The sequence below is a fragment of the Lepidochelys olivacea genome (genome assembly GCF_965140295.1).
Source record: "Lepidochelys olivacea isolate rLepOli2 genome assembly, chromosome: 10".
Classification (NCBI taxonomy): domain Eukaryota; kingdom Metazoa; phylum Chordata; order Testudines; family Cheloniidae; genus Lepidochelys; species Lepidochelys olivacea.
In genome coordinates, this window is record NC_140420.1 from 23,704,828 (window position 1) to 23,726,294 (window position 21,467).

Genomic DNA, 21,467 nt, shown 5'->3' on the forward strand with positions numbered 1-21,467 from the left:
CAGACTTTTAATGAACACTCTGATTTATAATAATTCATAGCAGCTTTATTTATTTCAAATGGGTAAAATGGGTCAATCCACTGAACAGCTCTCTGGAATAGACTTCTCAGATTTCTTCTTGAATTTCCATGTCAGTAATTTACATGCTTAAATGCTTATTCACAATCCATTTCCCAAAATGCACTAATATCTTACAGATTAAGCCCAAAAAGCAAGTTTGTCACCAAGATTTTTCTTTTAAGAAGGATTAGAAAGTCAGGATACAAGAACTAACTAACTGACTAAAGAACTTCTAATGTTTAGTCAGGTAAATGTTTGGTACAGACTCACTTTAAGCCACTTAAAACACAAGAATTCAAAATTAATGATGACTCTGTGTCCTTAACTCACCCATCTACTGTACCCAGGTCCTACAGCACTAATACTAGTAACCTCTCAATCACAATTCTCAGAAAATACTTGAAAAAAACCTTAAATGGAGCCTTACCTATCTGTGATATATGGGAATCACCCCACTCACTTCTGAAATGTACCCATTTTCTGGGAAGGAATATAGCTGTTTAACAGCACACAAAGACTACACACCAGCTGAGGACAGAAGTGCACAAAATCATGTCATAAAAACAAAGAAATTAGATATGGATGAGAAGAATGTGTGTGCATGTGCATGTGCCTTTTCCTGGCTAGCTTTAAATGGCTTAAGTCATGGGGCTTCCACTATTGCCTTTGGGAGACTATTTCTGAAGCTACCAGATCTCACAGTCAAGCAGCTTTCCTTATACAGTATTCAACTTAAATTCTCTATCATACCATTACCCTAGTTCTATCCAATTAATATTAGACGTCCCTCAAAACACACACACACACAAACTTCGGTGATTGCTTAGCTAAGCTAAACATCTCTCTCCAACAAATTCTCCTAGTGGCTTTACCTCCAGCCGCTAAGCATTTTGTTGCTCTTCTCGGACCTCTCTATTTTGTCAATATCTTTCTGGTAAGGAGTTTGTCAAAAAAGAACATACTTCCAGATAGTCACATGAGAACCACACAGATCTGGTTTACCTACTGTATGTAAGTTACAAATCCACAGGAAACAAAAATAAATTCCAGATCTTTACTTATAATGCACATGGAACCATTATGTTCCTCAAAGTAAGGAAAAAGATATCCAAGGCAGACTAGCTTTTCCACACCTGGTCTCTTGGGCCTCATCTATATTAAACTTTTTCTTTAAAAAGTTTCCCTTCATTGCACTACCATTGATGCAGCCCCAACAATGATAGCAAAGTGAGAGGTCAAGTGTAGATCAGTCACTAGCAGCATTTTCACTATGTCCTCTAGACTTGCACTCAGCAGAGTTAAACGTGGTGGCAGAAGTAACAGCACACTGCCTACATTAGAATTCCCACTACCGCTGCCACTGGCAGAAATACATTAGTAGTACACCCGTGAGAAGTCTTCAGAAAGCTCAATTTAAGAAACTAAAGTTGCATCTATACTAACTTCCCTTAAGCATACATGAATCTCTTGTCACAGACATTACCACAGCTACCTCTATAAAAAGGGCTCAAACCTGCGAGGTGCTGTGCACCATCCACTCCCATTCACTCATTTTAGAGGCTCTGAAGATGCTTAGTACATCACACAATCAAGTCCAGACTATATAACAAGTCACACATTGTACAGAGTCAAAGCAATGTCACTCGTGGATGGAAATATCAGAATGCTGGATCTGCAGCTGTCCAGACTGTAGTGTGAATGCTACCTTCACTGCTGAAAGAAACAGATGAGCAGCAAGAGTAAAACAGTATTACCACCAAGCAAAATCTGGTGGTGAAACAAGCCAGTATTCAAGCTACATTCACAGGACTTGTTTTTTAAAATGATTTTGGAAAGTTCCATCCACATACAGACATATTGTGAGCCTTTATAAAAACAAACAAAAAAAAGTTTAGAAATGTGTGTATGGCTAGAAAAATCTTAAAGGTTTTTAACACAGTACGGTCCTGGCCTACAATTAGAACTAAGTGCTGCAGTAACAAGTAATAGTACATAAAGACTTAATTACCAAATATCTATTTCAGAAGCTCTCATTATACCTCCAGAATATCAGCTGCCACAAGAGGAAGTGAGAGAGGAAAGCAGGCCAAAAGACTTTATGGAATGTGTGTGCATAATGAGCATTTATGGACCATGCATATCCATTGACAGAATGGGTATCCTTTCATTGCTAGTATAAATTTGTAACTAGATGTGGTGCTCTGATCAGTGACATATGTGCAAAGGCAGCTAGAGCAGTGAGAGAAGTTCTTACCAAGAATGTGCAGGTGAAGTCAGGTTTTTTTACAAGGGTACTGCAAACATTCCTAGAGAGGAAAATTTCTTTTGGCACTTCTTAAAATGTGAGAAAAGGAGAAAATGTGAATTTTAAGATTAAGGGTGTAAAGATCAGTGGTATCAACCTATCATTTGTTAAAAAATGCTCAAATTCACACTGCCTCATACTGCAGATTCACATAGCACATGTTTTCAGTTATTTAAGGATTATCTGGTTTTCCCAACACATGATGTCATGTCTCCTTTAGTTTGCTCCATAGTAGGTGCATCCTTCTGACATATACTGCAAGAGGATGGTTCTGTAAAAGTTTGAGAGCAAACAGACTACCCTCAAGATAGTCCTTTTATAAGTGAGAGTAACAGGAGGGCACGGTGGCCGCTACATCAGAAGAGTGTGAGTTGAGTAACATGTCACCAAGAACACCATTCACAACCTTTTCTCCATTATTTCTTGCCTGGGAAGTTAACTGCTGTTCTTCAAGATGTTTTGTGTACATACACATTCCACCTGTATATGGACGCATGCGAGTGGGAGACTTTTGCCAGTACTACCACGAGGCAGCGCTCACACCTGCTCTCAGTCAAGGGCAAAAAAAGGGGCACATTTGCCCATCTCCTTCTCCGTTCCTTCAAACCGTTGTATACAATGTCTAAACTAGCGGGGAAGGTGGGAGCCTCATGGAATGCACATGTGCATAATACATCTGGAACAACAAGCATTACTGTACAGGTAAATAAGCATTTTTTCTCTGAATGATTGTGCACATATAAATTCCACTGCAGGTGACGCATCAGCAGCTCCCTTAAGATGGAAGGACTTCAGATCATAGAAACAAAGATTGTAACACTGACTTGCCAAAGCTGGCATTGTCATAGAAACTTGAGTGATGGCAAAATGAGTGGTATAATAAGGTATTTTCAGACAAACACATTGCTGCCTTGTAGTTATCAGCTATTGGGACTTTGCTCAGAAAGGCTGACAAAGTAAACTGAGTCTTTGTGGAGTGAGCTGTTATTTTGGGGCTTAGTCTACACTACGAGTTTGTCAGATTTAGCAGAATTAAATCGAATTAACCCTGCACCCGTCCATAAAACGAAGCCATTTTTTCGCTATACACCGTTCTGAAAACGGATTTCTGTACTCCTCCCCAATGAGGGGATTAGTGCTGAAATCTACATCGCTGTTTCAAATTAGGGTTAGTGTGTACGCAATTCGAACGTATTGGCCTCCAGGAGCTATCCCACAGTGCACCATTGTGACCACTCTGGACAGTGCTCTGAACTCTAATGCACTGGCCAGGTAAACAGGAAAAGCCCTGGGAACTTCTGAATCTCATTTCCTGTTTGGCCAGGTGAGCTCATCAGCACAGGTGACCATGAAGTCCCAGAATCGAAAAAGAGCTCCAGCATGGACTGAACGGGAGGTACTGGATCCGATCGCAGTATGGGGAGATGAATCCATGCTATCAGAACTATGTGCCAAAAGACGAAATGCCAAAACATTTCAAAAAATCTCCGAGGCCATGAAGGACAGAGGCTACAGCAGGGATGCAACACAGTGCCGCATGAAACTTAAGGAGCTCAGACAAGCATACCAGAAAACCAAAGAATCAAACAGACGCCCCGGGACAGAGCCCCAGACATGCCGCTTCTACACTGAGCTGCATGCAATTCTAGGGGGGGCTGCCACCACTACCCCACCCCTGTCCGTGGACTCAGATGAGGGGATACTCTCCACCATGCCTGAGGATTTTGCAGACGGGGAAGATGAGGAGGAGGAGGACGAACTTGAGGAGAGCACACAGCACACCGTTCTCCCCGACAGCCAGATATTTTTAATTACCCTGACTGAAATACCCTCCCAACCCAACGAAGCCGGAGAAGGGACCTCTGGTGAGTATACTTTTTAAAATATAATACATGTTATAAAAGCAAGCATTTTTTAATGATTAAGTAGCCCTGAGGACTTCAGATGCATTCGTGGCCAGTACAGCTACTGGAAAAGTCTGTTCATGTGTCTGGGGATGGAGCGGAAATCCTCCAGGGACATCTCCATGAAGCTCTCCTGGAGGTACTCTAAAAGCCTTTGCAGAAGGTTTCTGGGGAAAGCAGCCTTATTCCATCCTCCATGGTAGGACACTTTACCACTCCACGCTAGTAGCAAGAAATCTGATATCATTGCATGACAAAGCCTGGCAGCATATGGTCCCGGTATTTGCTGGCATTCAAGCAACATCCGTTCTTTATCTCCCTGTGTTATTCTCAGGAGAGTGATATTGTTCATGGTCACCTGGTTGAAATAGGAGAATTTAATTAAGGGGACATTCAGAGGTGGCCATTCCTACTAGGCTGTTTTCCTGTGGCTGAAAAGAAATCCTCCCCACAGTTAGCCACGTGGGGGGGTGGGGGTATTGGTGCTGAGCTGTTTGCGTTTGGCTAGCAGGAATCTTCCCTGATACCAGTCACGTGGTGAGGTGAGGGGTAAAGCAATCATCCCAGAGAACTGGATGGGGGGGGTAGTTTGGTTTCTGCTGCTGCACATTAACAGGAAAACCGCAGCACTAAATGGCCAACTCAATGGGCTTTGCTTGGTATGGGAGAGGAGGGCGCTGCTGTTATGAAGGTTGCAGAAGCCGAAAGACTATGGCTTACCGTGGCCACCTGCAAGCCGAATTCTGTTGCCCGGCACTGTGTGTGTGATCTCTAAACACCAAAGCCGCAGGCACCCAATACAAGATGCAAAACGCGACCTTGTACCAAAAATCACATGTGCTATGTAATGTGAATAGCGTTGTTCATCGTGAAAGGGTATAGCCATTATTCTGTAAAATGTATCTTCTTAAATACTCCTTTTTTCCTCCAGCAGCTGCATATGTTTCAATCCTCCCTCCTCCGTCCCAAAGGCTATCTCAGATAAGGTGGCGAAAAAAAACGCACGCGCGATTAAATGTTCTCTGAGCTCGTGCAGTCGTTCGGCACTGACCGAGTTCAACAGAATGTGTGGAGGGACACAATAGCAGAATACAGGAAAGTGACCGATGAACGTGAGGAGAGGTGGTGGCAGGAAGATCAGGAGGCGGCATGAGGCAACACTAGGGCTACTGCGGGACCAAACGGACATGCTCCGGTGTCTGGTGGAGGTTCATGAATGGCAGAAGATCACAGACTGCCGCTGCAACCCTTATTTAACTGCCCTCCCTCCTCCCCAAGTTCCATAGCCTCTTCATCCAGATGCCCAAGAACACTTGGGGGGGGGGGGGGGGAGGGCTGTCCAGGCACTCAAACACTCCACCCCAGTGGAGAGCCCAAGCAACAGAAGGCTGTCATTCAACAAGTTTTAAAGTGGCCTTTTCCTTCCCTCCTCCCACACCCCACCCGGTCTACCTTATGAGTTCTCTCTCTATTTTTATAATCAATTAATAAAGAATACATGTTTTTTAAACGATAGTGACTTTATTTCCTTTGCAACCAAGCTGTGATAGAAGGGGGGAGGGAGGGTGGCTTACAGGGAATTTGGAGTCAACCAAGGGGGCGGGTTTTCATCAAGGAGAAACAAACAGAAGTGTCACAGTACCCTGGTCACTCATGAAACTGGTTTTCAAAGGTTCTCTGATGTGCAGTGCTTCCCTGTTGTGCTCTTCTAACCACCCTGGTGTCTGGCTACATGTATTCAGCGGCCAGGCCCTTTCCCTCAACCTCCCACCTCACCATAAACGTCTCCCCCTTACTCTCACAGAGATTGTGGAGCAAACAGCAAGCAGCAACAACAGTCGGAATATTGGTTTCGCTGAGGTCTGAGCGAGTCAGTAAACTGCACCAGTGACCCTTTAAACATCCAAATGCACATTCTACCACCATTCTGAACTTGCTCAGCTTATAGTTGAACAGCTCCTTACTACTGTCTAGGGTGCCTGTGCATGGCTTCATGCGCCAGGACATTAAGGAGTAGGCTGGGTCCCCAAGGAAACTATAGGCATTTCAACATCCCCAACAGTTATTTTCTGGTCTGGGAACTAAATCCCTTCCTGCAGCCATTTAAACAGACCAGAGTTCCTGAAGACGTGAGCATCATGAACCTTTCCCGGCCATCCCATGTTGATGTTGGTGAAACGTCCCTTGTGATCCACCAATGCTTTCAGCACCATTGAAAAGTACCCCTTGTGGTTTATGTACTGGCTGCCCTGGTGGTCCAGTCCCAAGATAAGGATATGCGTTCCGTCTATAGCCCCACAGTTAGGGAATCCCCCTGCAGCAAAGCCATCTACTATGACCTGCACATTTCCCAGAGTCACTACCTTTGATAGCATCAGCTCAATGATTGCGTTGGCTACTTGCATCACAGGAATCCCCACACCTGTGATGCAAGTAGCCAACGCAATCATTGAGCTGATGCTATCAAACCCCCTAGATTTGCCCACTCCAAATTGATTACCGACTGACTGGTAGCCATCTGGCGTTGCAACCTTCCACAGGGCTATTGCCACTTGCCTCTCAACTGTGAGGGCTGCTCTCACCTTGGTACTCTTGCGCTTCAGAGCAGGGGAAAGCAAGACAAAGTTCCATGAAAGTGCCCTTACGCATGCAAAAGTTTCAGAGTCACTGGGAATCATCCCAAACCTGCAACACTATGTGGTCCAACCACTCTGTTTGTTTCCTGGGCCCAGAATCGGCATTCCACAGCATGATTCTGCACCAGTAACACCATGAAATCCAAATTGCTGGGGACCACGGTTTTAGAGAAATCTGTGTTCATGTCCTCATCACCACACTGCCGTTGTCTCCTCACCTGGTTTTTCAGGTGTTGGTTCTGGATAAACTGCATGATAATGCACAAGGTGTTTACAACGGTCATAACTGCTGCAGCGAGCTGAACGGGCTCCATGCTTGCCATGCTATGCTGTCTGCTGGGGCAATCAAGGGAAGAGGGTGTGAAATGACTGTCTGCTGTTGCTTTCACGGAGGGAGGGAATGAGGGAGGGTTGACTGACTACACTTACCCAGAACCACCCGCGACAAATTTTTGGCCCCATCAGGCATTGGGAGCTCAGCCCAGAATTCCAATGGGCAGCAGAGACTGCAGGAACTATGGGATAGCCACCCACAGTGCACCACTCGGAATGTCGACGCTTGCCACGGTACTGTGGATGCACACCGCCAAATTAATGTGCTTAGTGTGGACGCATGCACTCGACTTTACACAATTTGTTCCCAAAAATAGACTTCTGTAAAATCGGAGTACTTTTGTAGTGTAGACATGGTGGTGGAGGGGTTTTAGCAAAATTGTAGCAGAGTTTAATGCAATCAGAAATCCAATCAGACTTGCTGAGTTGAAACTGATTGACCCTCAATTCTCTCAGCAGAGACTACTAAAATCCTGAGGGAATTCCTGAAGGACCAAGCGCAGTCCAAGTAGAATGCCAAAGCTCTATGAATATCCAAAGTAGGAAGTTTTTCTTCAGTTTTAGAAAAATGGGGCTTTTGGAAAAAACACCAGCAAATAGATTGATTTAGGGGTAAAGCTTACACTACCTTAGGGCATGGCTACACTTGCGAGTTAGAGCGCATTAAAGCAGCCCCGTGTGCTCTAACTCACTACCCATCCACACTGGCAAGGCACGTAGAGCGCTCTGACTCCAGGGCTAGAGCACTCCTAGAAATCCACCTTAGTGAGTGGAGTAACGTTTAATGCACCCCTGCTGGAGCACCGCAGCACCAGTGTGGACGCCCTGGTCTGTTAGTGCACTTTGATCAGCCTCCAGAAGCGTCCCACAATGTCTGTTCTAGCCACTCTGGTCATCACTTTGAACTCTACTGCCCTGCCCTCAGGTGACCGTCAGACTGGCCCTTTAAATTCTCTGGGAATTTTGAAAATCCCCTTCCTGTTTGCTCAGCCAGGTGTGGAGTGCTCTCAGTCAACTTTTCCAGGTGACCATGCCTCCACATGCAAGGCGATCCCCAGTATGGAGCAATGATGAGGTGCTGGTCATCAGTGTTTGGGGGGAGGAAGCTGTCCGGTTCCAGCTGCGCTCCAGCCGTAGGAATTACGATACCTTCAGGCAGATATCAAGGGACATGATGGAAAGGGGCCATGACCGGGATGCACTGCAGTGCAGGGTTAAAGTGAAGGAGCTGCAGAATGCCTACTACAAAGCCCCCAAGGCAAACCACTGCTCCGGTGCTGCCCCCGTGACCAGCTGTTTCTACAAAGAGCTAGACGCAATACTTAGCAGCGACCCCACCTCCCCTCCAAGTACCAGCATGGATACTTCAGAGCCCAGTTCAACATGAGAGGAGGAGGAGGAAAGCAGGAGCGACGGTGCTGAGGCGGAGGAAGACACCCTGGCATCTCTAGATGCATGCACCCAGGAGCTGTTCTCAAGCCTGGAGGAAGGTAGCCAGTCGCAGCGGCCGGTTCTTGGGGAAGAACAAACACTGCTCCCATATGCCGCTGCAAGGACATAATGCACCACTCTCATATGCCGCTGCAAGTGCTGCAAATGTGGCCACTCCAGTGCACTTACAGCTGTCAGTGTGGACAGACTGCAGCACTTTCCCTACTGTGCTCTCTGAAGGCTGGTTTAACTCAAAAGTGCTCTATATATGCAAGTGTAGCCATGCCCTTAGGCATAAAGTTAGGGTGTGGCTTAAGGGAAACTTAGTCTTTATGGAAAACTGTGAAAGGAGGATCAGCCAGGACAGCTTGAAGTTGTGAAAATCCTCCTAGCAGAAGCGATCGCCACCAGAAAAGCCATCTTCATAGACAACGGCAGTAATGAGGTTGTAGCCATAGGCTTGAAAGGGAGTCCTATGAGTTTGGAGAGGACTAGATTGAGATCCGATATGGGTACAGGTTCAGACACAGGAGGGTAAACATTGAGCAGACCTTTCAAGAATTGGGAAATGAGAGAAAATGGAAAACCCATCTACTGGCAGATGCAGTGCAGAAATGGAACCCAGGGGAACTCACTGAAAGGCCTGATGGATTTCAGGTGCAACAGATAGTTCAGTACACATGTAACCTCCAAGAGACATGCAGTATGTTTTGATATTGTGCCCAAACTCAAAATCTCTCACTTTGCTGCATACATGGCTTTAATTGATTCTTTTCTATTGCTCAACAAGATGGGCTGTACCACTTGGGAGCACAGTTTCTCACTGGTATTCAAGCAGAGATCATCCATGTCATAAGGTGGAGAGATCTGAGGTTAGGAATAGAGACTTGCCCTGGTTCTGAGACAGAAGATCCTCAACTAGTGGTAAAAGTTATCTGTGACTGGACAGAAAGCCGATGCAGGTCTGTGAACCAATATTGTCTTGGCCATGCTGGTGCAATAAATACTAATGATGCTTTGTCTCACTTCAGCTTCCTGAGTACCCTCAGAATCAGAGGAACTGGAAAGAATGCATAGAGGAGATGATCAGACCATGGAAAAAGAAAGGCATCTGTGATGGAGCCCAGAGTGTGACCTGCCTTGGAGAAACATCTTGGTGCATTTGCTGTTCAGGTTGGTCACGAACAAGTCTATTACTGAGTACCCCCAGCGGTGGAAAATCTGGAGAACATCACTCTTGATAGACCAACACAAGTGTCTAAGAGAGAATCTGAAAGTGTGTTTCAGTCCTGGAAGGTGAAATGCAGTCCTTTAGGGAAATGCTGATGAATGCATAAATTCCTTAAGAGAATAGCCTCCTGGCACAGTTGAGGCAAACTTTTGCCTCCCTGCTTCTCCTGACAAAACATGGCAGTGGTTTTTGTCTATAAGAACTTGTACCACCTGGTTCTCAATGGTGGATAAACATCTTGCAGGCCCAATGAATAGCTCAGAGCTCTAGCATGTTTATGTGAAGTGAAATTTCCTGGCGTGACCAAAGAGTTTGTGTCTGGACTTGACTGAGGTGGGCTCCCCAGTCTTCAATAGGTGCATCTTACCAGACACATAGTTGGTGTGGGGGATAAAAATGGAACTCCTTTTATTGGACCAAGCAGGAAGACAGCCTCAGGGGCACCAACAGTAACCAATTACCATCTCTTCACAATTATCCCTCCCTTAGTCCAATTTGAAAGTGCCTTAGGGCAATAAATCTGAGACTGTGCAGAATTCAACTGTGTAAGTAATCAAATAGTCTCCCTTCACAACACAGCCAACTGTTCAGCAAGGAGCCAGAAATGGCAGGAATACTGATCCAAGTAGGGATTTTTTTTTTTTTTTAATAGCATTGATCTGCTTGGATGACCGAATGGCTTGAGAATAGAAGTAGTTTCTTGGCTTGTGTTCTCCATTCATCTTGCTGATTGGAGAGTGTGGGAAGAGATTTTACATATTCTGGCAGTGTGCTTACTCAGTTTCAGATGACAAGCCACTTGCAGTCATCTTTTAGATGGCTGTTGGATCTTACAATTATTTTATGAGTGTCTACTACTGAGTGCCCAACTCTCAAGATGTCAAGTGATTTTAGATGTTTGTTTTCAAGCTGCTCATCATCCCATAAAGAAACTGGTATTGGTTTGGTTTGTTTTTTCTTCCCTTACCAACAATGGTCATCTCCCATTTTCTCACTGAAACTGAAGCCACAGCTGCCTTTTCAAAGCAAGCTACTATTTCATTACAGCTTTTGCAGGCAGATGTTAGGTTGCCCCTAACAAAGATATTAACACTTTTCTCCCAAGCCAGTCTGCCCTCATTCACAATATGTAACTCAGGCAAAAAAAAAAAAAGTTAGGGCGAACGTTCGGGGGGAAGGAGTGAAGGCAATATTGCGTCCACAGAAGGCTACCATGGTGCCAGGAGGGGAAATGTGACAGGCAGAATGCTGTGAGAGAAGGGTCTGGCAGATGGAAAAGGATGTCTTATAATAATAAGGGAGGGACAGAATGGCAGCTTTGTGACTTCAGATTAGGGAGAGACAAGCAGAGAGCTATCTGGACTATAGATATGGAAATCAGCAGAATGTACGAGTATACACACATGGTTTAACTGCAATGAGGGTTTCACATCAATGATTTAACTAAATAAATTATTTTTCACTTTCATGACAAAGCCGATCTGATTTTTTTGGGTCTGACTTTCGAGCTCCAAGTTTTGGCAATACTGTATTACTACCTAGCATCTACTCTTTTTACATGTACCATCTTTACAAAGAAGATGATGATCATCATCATGTTCTTATTACACCTCTGGTGTTCAGGGCAGTGACAGAGCTCCTCCACTCCTGTCTGTTTCTGGCAAGTCTTCCAATGGTTCCTCAGCCGTGCCCCAGGTTTTTCAGCTCGGCTTACACAGGTCGTTGCCATGTTATTTCCTAGCAGCCTGGTTTTCGCTTGCCTTCAGGTGTCCATCTTATTGCTACTCTGGTGATGGAATCAGTTTCCATACGAAGCACATGACCGATCCATCTCCAAAGCCTCCTGACAAAGATGGTGCTCAGATCCTCTTGGATGCACTGTGTCAATAGATCTTGGTTTGAGATTGTTCTGGGCCAAAAAGATAGAGGATTTTTCTGAGGCAGGTTGTATGGAATGAAGACAGTTTGGTCATGTCATACTTTCTCATTCCCCAGCATTCTGCACTATAAAGTAGTGCTGCAAATATGTAGCTCTGATAAGTCTCGAGTTTGGTTTTGGTTTTGTATTTTGAAGATGTCCAGATTGTATTTAAGCTCCTCAAAGTGTTCCTGGCTTTACCGATTTTGTTCCTGATGTCCTGGCTTGGGCAGCACCATCAGCCAGCATGGTGGAACAAGTATGTGAATATTTCTACGTTGGTGACAACATAATCCTCCATCTGTACTGGTGATGGTGAGGCAATATTAAAGGTCATGATACATCTGTCTTATTGTGGTTGATTTTCAGTCCGATCTGCTGACTGAATGTGTTGAGTCAAGTTGTTTTTTCTTGTAATATGGTGTTGGGTATGTGATAGGAGAGCGACATCATCTGCCAAGTCCAGGTCTTCAAAGGATGAGAAGAGTGCCCATTTAATGCCTCTTGGCATTGTTGAAGATGGCAATGTTGAAGAGGACTGCAAACATGACACACCCCTGACGTACTCCTGTTTTGACTTCAAAACTGAGCTCACTGTGATCAAACAAACACTGCATGTAAAGCTGAAAGAGAAGCTTTTGATGAAGATTACATGGAAAGGAATTGCACATGCCTGAAGAATGTGCCATAGGCTGGTCCTGTGAATGCTATCAAAAGCCTTCTCAAAAAGTCTATGAAATGTATGTAGAAGATACATAGATAAGCCTAGATAATAGGTGAAGATTAATCTTCCATGCAATGTAAAAAAAAAATCTCATTAGTCTTGTATCCTGTGTTACCTGAGAAGACTTGCTCTATTGTCCCAATACAGTATAATTGCTCTCCCAAAGAAACAAATTAGAAACAAATCGAACAAGTCACTTATGTCAAAGGTGTATTTTTTAAAGTTACATTTAGTTATATTTTTGCATAAAGCAGACTCTAAAATGTGCCTTTTTAATAAATCAATCAATAAAATTTAACAGAATAGGAATATAGTTAATATTTCCAAGAAAGAATTATTTGTATTTCCATTAAAATGCCTGATTGAAAAAAAAATACAACTCTTAAACAGTTTTAAGAGCAATAATATTGGGGGTGGGGAGAGGTGGGAATATAAAAACCATGAGAAAAGTATATTAAACAAATTATTTACTTTAGCAGAACAAGTCTAATGTACAGTACCATAACTTGATTATGATTATTTTATAAAAACAGGAAAAGATTACAGGAACACACATTAAACCACATCAATGAGCATTACTGAAAGTAAAAAATTGCAGGAGACAGATACCAATCAAATAATCAATATGCAGGAAACAACAACATCATCCCACTTTAAAAGTGAAAAAGAATGTTGCAATTTGATTTACTTTAACACACAAACAAAACTGACAGCTACATCATATTGCATTTCGAGTTAGTTATAAACTATATACTTGATTTCTGCAGTGGGAAACTTCCATTATTCCACTTCACAGACCCAACAGAAGAACAAAAGTGTAATTCAGGAGAACACAGGGAATGATGTTAGTTCTATATTGTCAATTCATTGGAAAATAACTAGCTGTATGCAGGTAGGATTCTGTTGCTTTCCTGTCCAACCAACGACTGTTAATTGCGTTTTCCCTATATTTTGAGGCAAAAACTACATTTAAAAAAAATTACGGGCATGTTGCAAAAATGAAAATTCATCCTCTTGGATAGTTTCCACATATATTCCAAGACTTTTGCAATACTTTGTTAAAATATAATTAACTGTTCTCAAAACCTACAAAAAAAATCTATACAGGGATTTTTTTTAGTGTCTCATATGTTAATAGCTACAGTGAAAAAGGCAGGCAAAATGTATGCACTCTTAATTGGCTTTAAATGTGTACATCTGGACTTTTAAAAAATAGAGATTGATAGAAATGGCCTCTGAAACCACTTATGCCAGCTGGATAAGCAAATGCAGTGCAAGTTTCCATTCACCCATATGGTTGGCAAAATTACCTCCAAATTCCATCAGCATCCAACAGGAAGTATGATAGATTGTGCCATCCGATGAAGTGAACTGTAGCTCATGAAAGCTTATGTTCTAATAAATTTGTTAGTCTCTAAGGTGCCACAAGTACTCTTTTTCTTTTTGCGGATACAGACTAACATGGCTGCTACTCTGAAACCTCTTATAAATATACAACTTACTACTTTGGTGAAATGTTTTCTGTTCTGTCAGAATACTTCATGAAAATTGAAAGGACTATTTTTTACTTTAATGCAAAGTAAACTAGTTTGATTTACAAAGTCAAAACTACCATATACACCGTAAGTTAAAAAAGACCCACTTCTTACTGTGTCATCACCTACATGATCTCTCCCACGATTAGCATTTTTGTCATCTTTAAGCTTTTGTTAAAATACCATACCTCCATGTTGCTACCCGTGAAACTAAACATGCAAACTAGTACATTTCTGCTGTGTTTTGTAAGTAATCCAGTTAACTACTGGGACAGCATCTATCCCCTTTTCAGTAAATCAGCTCTGTCCTGTTGTTTTATCATCAAAATTGCTTGAAACTCTTCCAGGAGCTGATTGATAACCAAATGAACACACCAACCAGATCACTTCATTTTACAAATTCCTCTATCAGAAACCCAGTTGGGGTGTGTCCAGGATTGTGTACCTGGTCTACTTAAGCTGTTGATAATATTACTAAGAATTAAAGTTGAATGTTCAATGTCATTTGTATATTTTTATTCTGAATGCTCTTTCAACTCATGGCTATTGGCCTAGCAGTACTGGTGTCAAACTCTGGGATTAAATGAAAAGTCTGGGCATGTTGTGGGTTCAAAGAGTTTCCCTCACTCAGGTGAATTATAACATTCAAAATCCAGTCAGAGAACACTTCAATCTCTTTAGTCACTCGATTACAGACCTAAAAGTGGCAATTCTTCAACAAAAAAAACTTCAAAAACAGACTCCAACGAGAGACTGCTGAATTGGAATTAATTTGCAAACTGGATACAATTAACTTAGGCTTGAATAAAGCCTGGGAGTGGATGGATCATTACACAAAGTAAAACTATCCCTCCTCTCCCCCAGCTGTTCCTCAGAAGTTCTTGTCAACTGCTGGAAATGGCCCACCTTGATTATCACTACAAAAGGTTCCCCTCTCCTCTCCCCTCCCCCGCACTCTCCTGCTGGTAAATAGCTCACCTTACCTGATCACTCTCCTTACAGTGTGTATGGTAACACCCATTGTTTCATGTTCTCTGTGTATATAAATCTCCCCACTGTATTTTCCACTGAATGCATCCGATGAAGTGGGCTGTAGCTCATGAAAGCTTATGCTCAAATAAATTGGTTAGTCTCTAAGGTGCCACAAGTACTCCTTTTCTTTTTTTCAGGTGATTAAACACTTCTTTTGTTTCTGTGCCTCAAAATCAGATCAATTATGCTAAAAAAAGTTCTCCTTTTAAAATACCCTTACAACACTTATGAGATAATCCCATTGAACATAAACAACCTGAAAGTGTTTAACACAGGAAAAACAGATGCTGTGGTAAATAGGATCAACAAAACAATCAAGTGTACCATTACAGTGTTATGAGCCCGAAGTGTCAGAAATGTGATTTCAGCTCTCTCTCGTCTTAGTTTACAGTATGCCATTTAGATATAGGTAGACTTCACTTATTTGCTGGGACTTGAATCTACTTCAGTTACGACATGCTACACTGTATTAAATCATATTAGATTCAGATGCACTGCCTGTAAATTCTTAATAAGGTAGCTGCCTGCACACTACCAGTTAAGTGCTTATCTGGCTATCTGTAATCAATTAAAATTGATAGTTAAATTCTTTTAATCTTTATTACAGTAAAGCAATGCATGACATTATTATACTTTTTCTATACTAGGATGGAAAAACCAAAATTATATTTCTGAACACACACTGCTATTTTATTTAATGAAAAAAAAAGACACCCCACACTTTTTTTTTTAAAATAGAGACTAAAACCATGGTAAGTTTCCTTTTCTTATACTGCATCTTAGTCATGGAGTAAGTTTACTGCAGTTTGTGCTTCTGTGACTTAAGGCCAGACTTGCTCTGGTGGCAGATTGTTTGATTTATACAGAAACCTTATCATTTACCAAGATGCACAGATAAGTAAAAACAGTTGATTGCACCTAGTTGTACAGTGAGCTTTCCCATTTATCATTTTGAACAAATTACATAATAGTACTTAAGGTTTAGTTCACAAATTACAGCAAAGAACAAACTAATTTTGAAGAGCACAGAACTAGATTCCATTTCTCTCCCAGTTTTCTGCTTCTTCAATAGAGAATCCAAAAATCTCATTCTAACGATATTGCCAATAGAGACTACCTTGACTCTCAACTTCCTACACAGGCATCGTTTAAGGCTCAGAGACTGTACCATGTGCATGCTGCACTGACCTGAACTTGCAAATTTTAAACCCCCTCGGGATAGGTCGGTGTGCTATTCAATTGGAGAAAAAGTCACTGTATTACCATCTTTAAATGCTAGAACAGAGATGTGTTGAGGAAAGAGGGAGACAGGTAGAGTGATACCAGAAAGATTGTGTAGATGTAGTTGGATTTACTCTAGCCCTCTAAATTTGGTTTGTGCACATTTTGGAAGGGCAGAATTCAAAAACCAAAGCACAAGAGAATAAGAACAAAATGCATCCTCTCAGGACCAGCTAGTTAAGACAAGCAGAGTTTCTACTAGGAAAACCTATTCAGGTATTAAAGTAGCTGAAACTCTAGTGAAGGACCTAAGGAAGGAAAAATAAATGAAGTACAACCGTTAAAAATTGAATTAAAATATTAAATTATCTATCACTGGTGGGACATGTTCCCAACCTAACAGACTTCTAACGGATGCTAAAGTTAGTAGCAAGACATCAGTCTTCATTATGCAGCTACATGAAGAGAAAACCTATTGGTTTTTTGTCAGTTCCTTAAAAGAGATGGGCAACTTTCCATTAAACGTACTAGATAATTGGAGGTGGGAGGAAGCTACTTACTCAAGTCAAGAACATCATCCGTTTTTATTAGATCCTCCTCCCTTGTCAATGGCAACTGAGTTTCTGGCTCGTCTCGTAAATGCAGTGACAGTGAACGGAGCATGAAGAAAACTCTGATTGCCTAAAGAAATTAAAAACATGCTGTTAAATTATTCTGCATTAGACTAAAGATAAAGATATTTCTCTCTCTGCACAATGAAATAAGCGCTCAAAGAGTTGTATAAAAATACATCTGTGTTTAAAACCACTGACTATATTGTAGTGCAGTATGTCAACTGTTTAATTTGAGAAAGCACATTAGTGTACCAGTTTGTCATCAAAACTAAAACAAGGCAGAACCACAGAGAGTGGATTTTCCATCCTGTGAAATCAGCAGAGAACACAGTGAAGGTGTACCTCTACAATCTAAGATCATAAAGCAAGTGATAGTTTAAAATGTGTGGACTAGTTTGAACTACGCTTTCCGTTAAAGGGGGAAGAATTTTTATTTTGTTTTTTTAAGACAGGACTAGTAGTATAGCTTGTAGCACTATGGGCTTTCACTTGGGAAGCCCAAATTCTCTAGAGTACTTTTTGACCAAGAATATTGTAGTGATGATGCCCTCACGACCGCTGGGGAGAAAGGGATGAAAGGAGGGGAAGTCAATAGGCAATACACTTAAGTGTCATGTTAGACGACAGCTTGACACCTTCAGAGGGAACTGAAGGGGAAGAAGGTTTCAGGTGCACTATAGCTGATTTGATGGGTGGAGCGTCATTGTTCAATGTAAAATGAATGCTCCGAAGTGATTGGGATGAGAAGGCCTGAGCAAGGCTTGTACAGCTAATTAGCTTGAATATCACTGACCCCAGAGTCAGAAAAGCACAGAGAGAGAGAGTCAGTATCTACACATGTGCAAGAAACAGTAACTTAGTGTGAATCACATTCAGAGTGGTTGTGTACTTAATGTGTTTATTACAAAGACAAGGTAGGACCAACACAACTACAACATCACTGCATACAAACAATGTATTTATTAGAAAGCAGTTACAAGAGACTTACCTTATTGTACTGTACTGTGTTTCAGAAAAAGACCACCACATTTTTAACATGGAGTTTAAAAGTCAATGTTTAATAAAAGTTTGTATAGGTTTGTTCAATGATTTAACAAACGCACCAATTAATGTTTTATTAGAAAAGGCCTGCACTGTTTTTACCCACTCCAAAAACTGAAAGCTTAAAATATAAAACAAGTGCTCAATTTGGTAGTGGGAATAACTTTTTGTTAAACAGCTGTACACAAGTGGGATGTATTTCCAAGAACATATACATGAAAACTCAACTAAGAGCTCATATTTCATTCTCTTTTCTGTAGCCACCATTTAATGTTAAAAACATTGATAGACCAGAGCTGGAGCAAAAATTAAAGCCATCTGTAAAAAGTTAGTGCAGCTTAGAGTTCTGTACAACCACCACCACCCTCCATCCCCCATTCCCTATTATGGCTTAGTTTATGGAATCTGTGCTTAAGGATGCTATAAATATGTGCTTACGAGAATAACCTATTTTAACTCTTATTTATGGACAGCACACTTTTACCAGAATTAGCCTAATGGAAAGTCTGAAGAATGCATTCATAACACATTAAGTGAATGGTGAGGGGGCTTTTTTAGGTTTGCTAAGTGTAAAGAAAAAAAGAGACCTTTTTCTGACACTAACCAAATGAGGGGAAGAAACTAATACTGAATACAGGGGCAAAGAGTTACGAAGTTTGTAACGTTTGACTTTCTTTCACCACCAGAAGTATCACTTTAGAGGAAATTCAGAACTCTTAGAGTAGACTGGTGATATTTTAAAATACATCAGGAGCAAGTGATTCAGGTCTTCTTATCACCCACTGACCAAATGCCACACAGAAGAGGTGAACAAACTGGCCCAAAATATGGTAATGTGCATCTGGGGATTGGTAACTATGAAGAAGCTCATAGGTAGTTATCAGTGACCTACACACAACTCAGCAAGTGTGAGATTACGCATACTTGGAAGGGAGGGGATGGCTAGTCACAAAAAGGGAGATGCTACAAACAGCTGCTCTAGGCTACATATTCCCATTACACAGTCTAGAAACATGTACAGCAAGATGTTAGTGAAGCAGCAACTTCTGTTCCACAGCTTTTACTCTCTTCAAAGTAGGAAATAGTGTACTTGTGTAGGCTAGACCTAAAGGAACAGTCTCGTACAGAAACTGCAAGCTTATGAACAAATTCCCATTTTGACTTTGAGATGCTAAGGGTTTTGTTGGTTTGGGCAAAATATTTTTGTCTAGGTTTTCCTTGGGAATTTCTGCTCCAGATTTTTTCTTCTGCCAGGGACAACAGTTCCTTCTTGCACACATTTGGTATTTGGAGCAACTACTGTACTGAAGGTTATGCTATGAAAGGGATATGGCATTCTAACTGCCTCAGTGCCCTCCACTGCCTTTCCAGGTACAAAGTTGAGGAAGAGGGAAAGTGAGCAGTAACAGTCCAATTTGAAAAAACTGATTATAGGTGAGTCATCTTCATTTTTTCTTCACAGCGCCTCCGCAAATTCCCACTTCATGGGATAGTTTCATAATCAGTACCACAGTCTCTGGAAGGAGGGACAAGTCTGAATTGATTGCTATAGTACACAGCAAATTAAGCATCTGACCAGGATGCTAGATCCAGTGATCTAGTTAACAGTGTTTTGTGGAACATGAATATAACTCCAGGTTGCAGTACTGCATATTTCTACAATTGGAATAGGACAGGCATACTATGTGGAGAACAAGTGTTTATTTGTAGCTTTTTAGACCAGCACTAACCTATTCTGATAAACATGGCAATATAATTGCTTGTCCCCTATTAGTACTATTCCAAAATGAAAAAGTGTTTTGGTGATTTTCTAAATTCCTTGGTCCTATTTGAATAGAAAACAAATGCCCTTTTGGCATCAAGAGTAAGCAATTTTGCCTCACTTGGATGTGAACGAAGTCTGGGAACAAATACTGGTAAGTTAATGGATTTATTGAGATGGAGTTCTGTTGCCACTTTGGAAAATAGTTTAGGATGGGGATGGAGGACTATTTTGTCTTTGTGAAGGACAGTAAAGGGTTGCAGAGTAGCAGCCGTGTTAGTCTGTATATGCAAAAAGAATAGGAGTACTTGTGGCACCTTAGAGACTAACAAATTTATTAAAGGGTTGGTTAGCCATGAGGGCCTTTAACCCATTTACTCTTGCAATGCATGAGATTACTATAATTAAGGCTGATTGCATTGAATGGTTAAAAAAAGAAGAAAAAAAGATTGCCTCATGTCATATAACCCCTCCTTTGACATAATGCTAATCTGAGACCCCCCCATTAGAGTTGGCTCTGACTGGGAAGAAGTTACTCACCTTGTGCAGTAACGATAGTTCAAGACGTGTCCCCCTATGGGTACTCCACTCAAGGTGTCAGTGTGTCCCTGCGCTGGAAATCAGAGATTTCTAGCAGCAATACTCGATCGGGGGAAGGGCATGCACAGGAATCATCTTGTGCAGCCATTGGCTTTTCCTGTAGCATGAGCCCGCTCCCCCGACTGTCCCCTCTGTTCCTTCTCTATCGTAGAGCTCGGCTGTGTGAACTTCGAGGGGAGGAAGCTGGGTAGTGGAGCACCCACAGGGACACATATCTTAAAGAACCATCATTACTGCACAAGGTAACTTCTTCTTTGAGTGGTGTCCCTGTGAGTGCTCCACTCTAGGTGCTTGTAGAGCAGTACCCCACCAGGGGTAGTAGGGGTTCAGAGTTATGTATAAAAGTGTGTGATGAGAGCACTGTAAGGCCAACGATAGAGTCTGAGACAAGGCCTTGGGTGACAGCGTAATGCTTTGCAAAAGCATGCTCCGATGTCCAGTTTGCAGCTCTACAAATATCTATTAAGGGGACATTGTTCAAGAATGCAATCAGTGTCGCCATGACTCGTGTTGAGTGGGATCTGATGCTCACGGAGGGTTCTTTGTGATGCAGGTGGTAGCAAGTTTGAATACAGGTAGAGACCCATTTGGAGAGTCTGAGTCGATATTGTAGAGCCCTTGGAGCACTCTGCTGTAGAGACGAATAGTCTTGGTGACTTGCAAAATGATTTAGTTCTGTCCAAGTAAAAGGTTACAGCCCCTCTGACATCTAGCATGTGCAATGATGCTTCTCAAGAATCGTTATGTGGCTTGGGATAGAAGGCAGGTAAGTGTATGGTTTGGTTAATATGAAAATTTGTAGCCACTTTGGGCAAGAATTTTGGGTGAGGATGTAATGTAATTTTGTCTTTGGTAAATACAGTGTACGGTGGTTCAGCCATCAATGCTCCTATTTCACTGACACGTCTGGCAGACGCAATTGCCATTAGGAATGCGACCTTCATAGACATATGAAGGAGCGAGCAGGTTGCTAGAGGCTCGAAGGGTGGTCTTGTGAGACATTTGAGCACAAGATAGAGATCCCATGGTGGTGCACGTTGGCGTACTTCTGGGTACATGTTCTGTATACCTTCTAGAAAGCACTGTGTAAATCAGGTGAGTGAATATTGAAGCCCCTTCT

The 21,467-nt window shown here is 42.0% G+C and overlaps 1 protein-coding gene across 7 annotated transcripts in view; it reads right to left on the minus strand.

Annotated features, from left to right (window-relative positions):
* Positions 1-21,467, minus strand: part of CLEC16A (C-type lectin domain containing 16A) — a 185,758-nt gene that overhangs the window by 80,389 nt on the left and 83,902 nt on the right. For all 7 annotated transcript variants that reach the window (XM_084641948.1, XM_084641947.1, XM_084641946.1 and 4 more), the window contains exon 18: positions 16,891-17,011. In XM_084641948.1, coding sequence (XP_084498074.1) covers positions 16,891-17,011 — 121 coding nt within the window. The remainder of the gene's footprint in view (positions 1-16,890; positions 17,012-21,467) is intronic.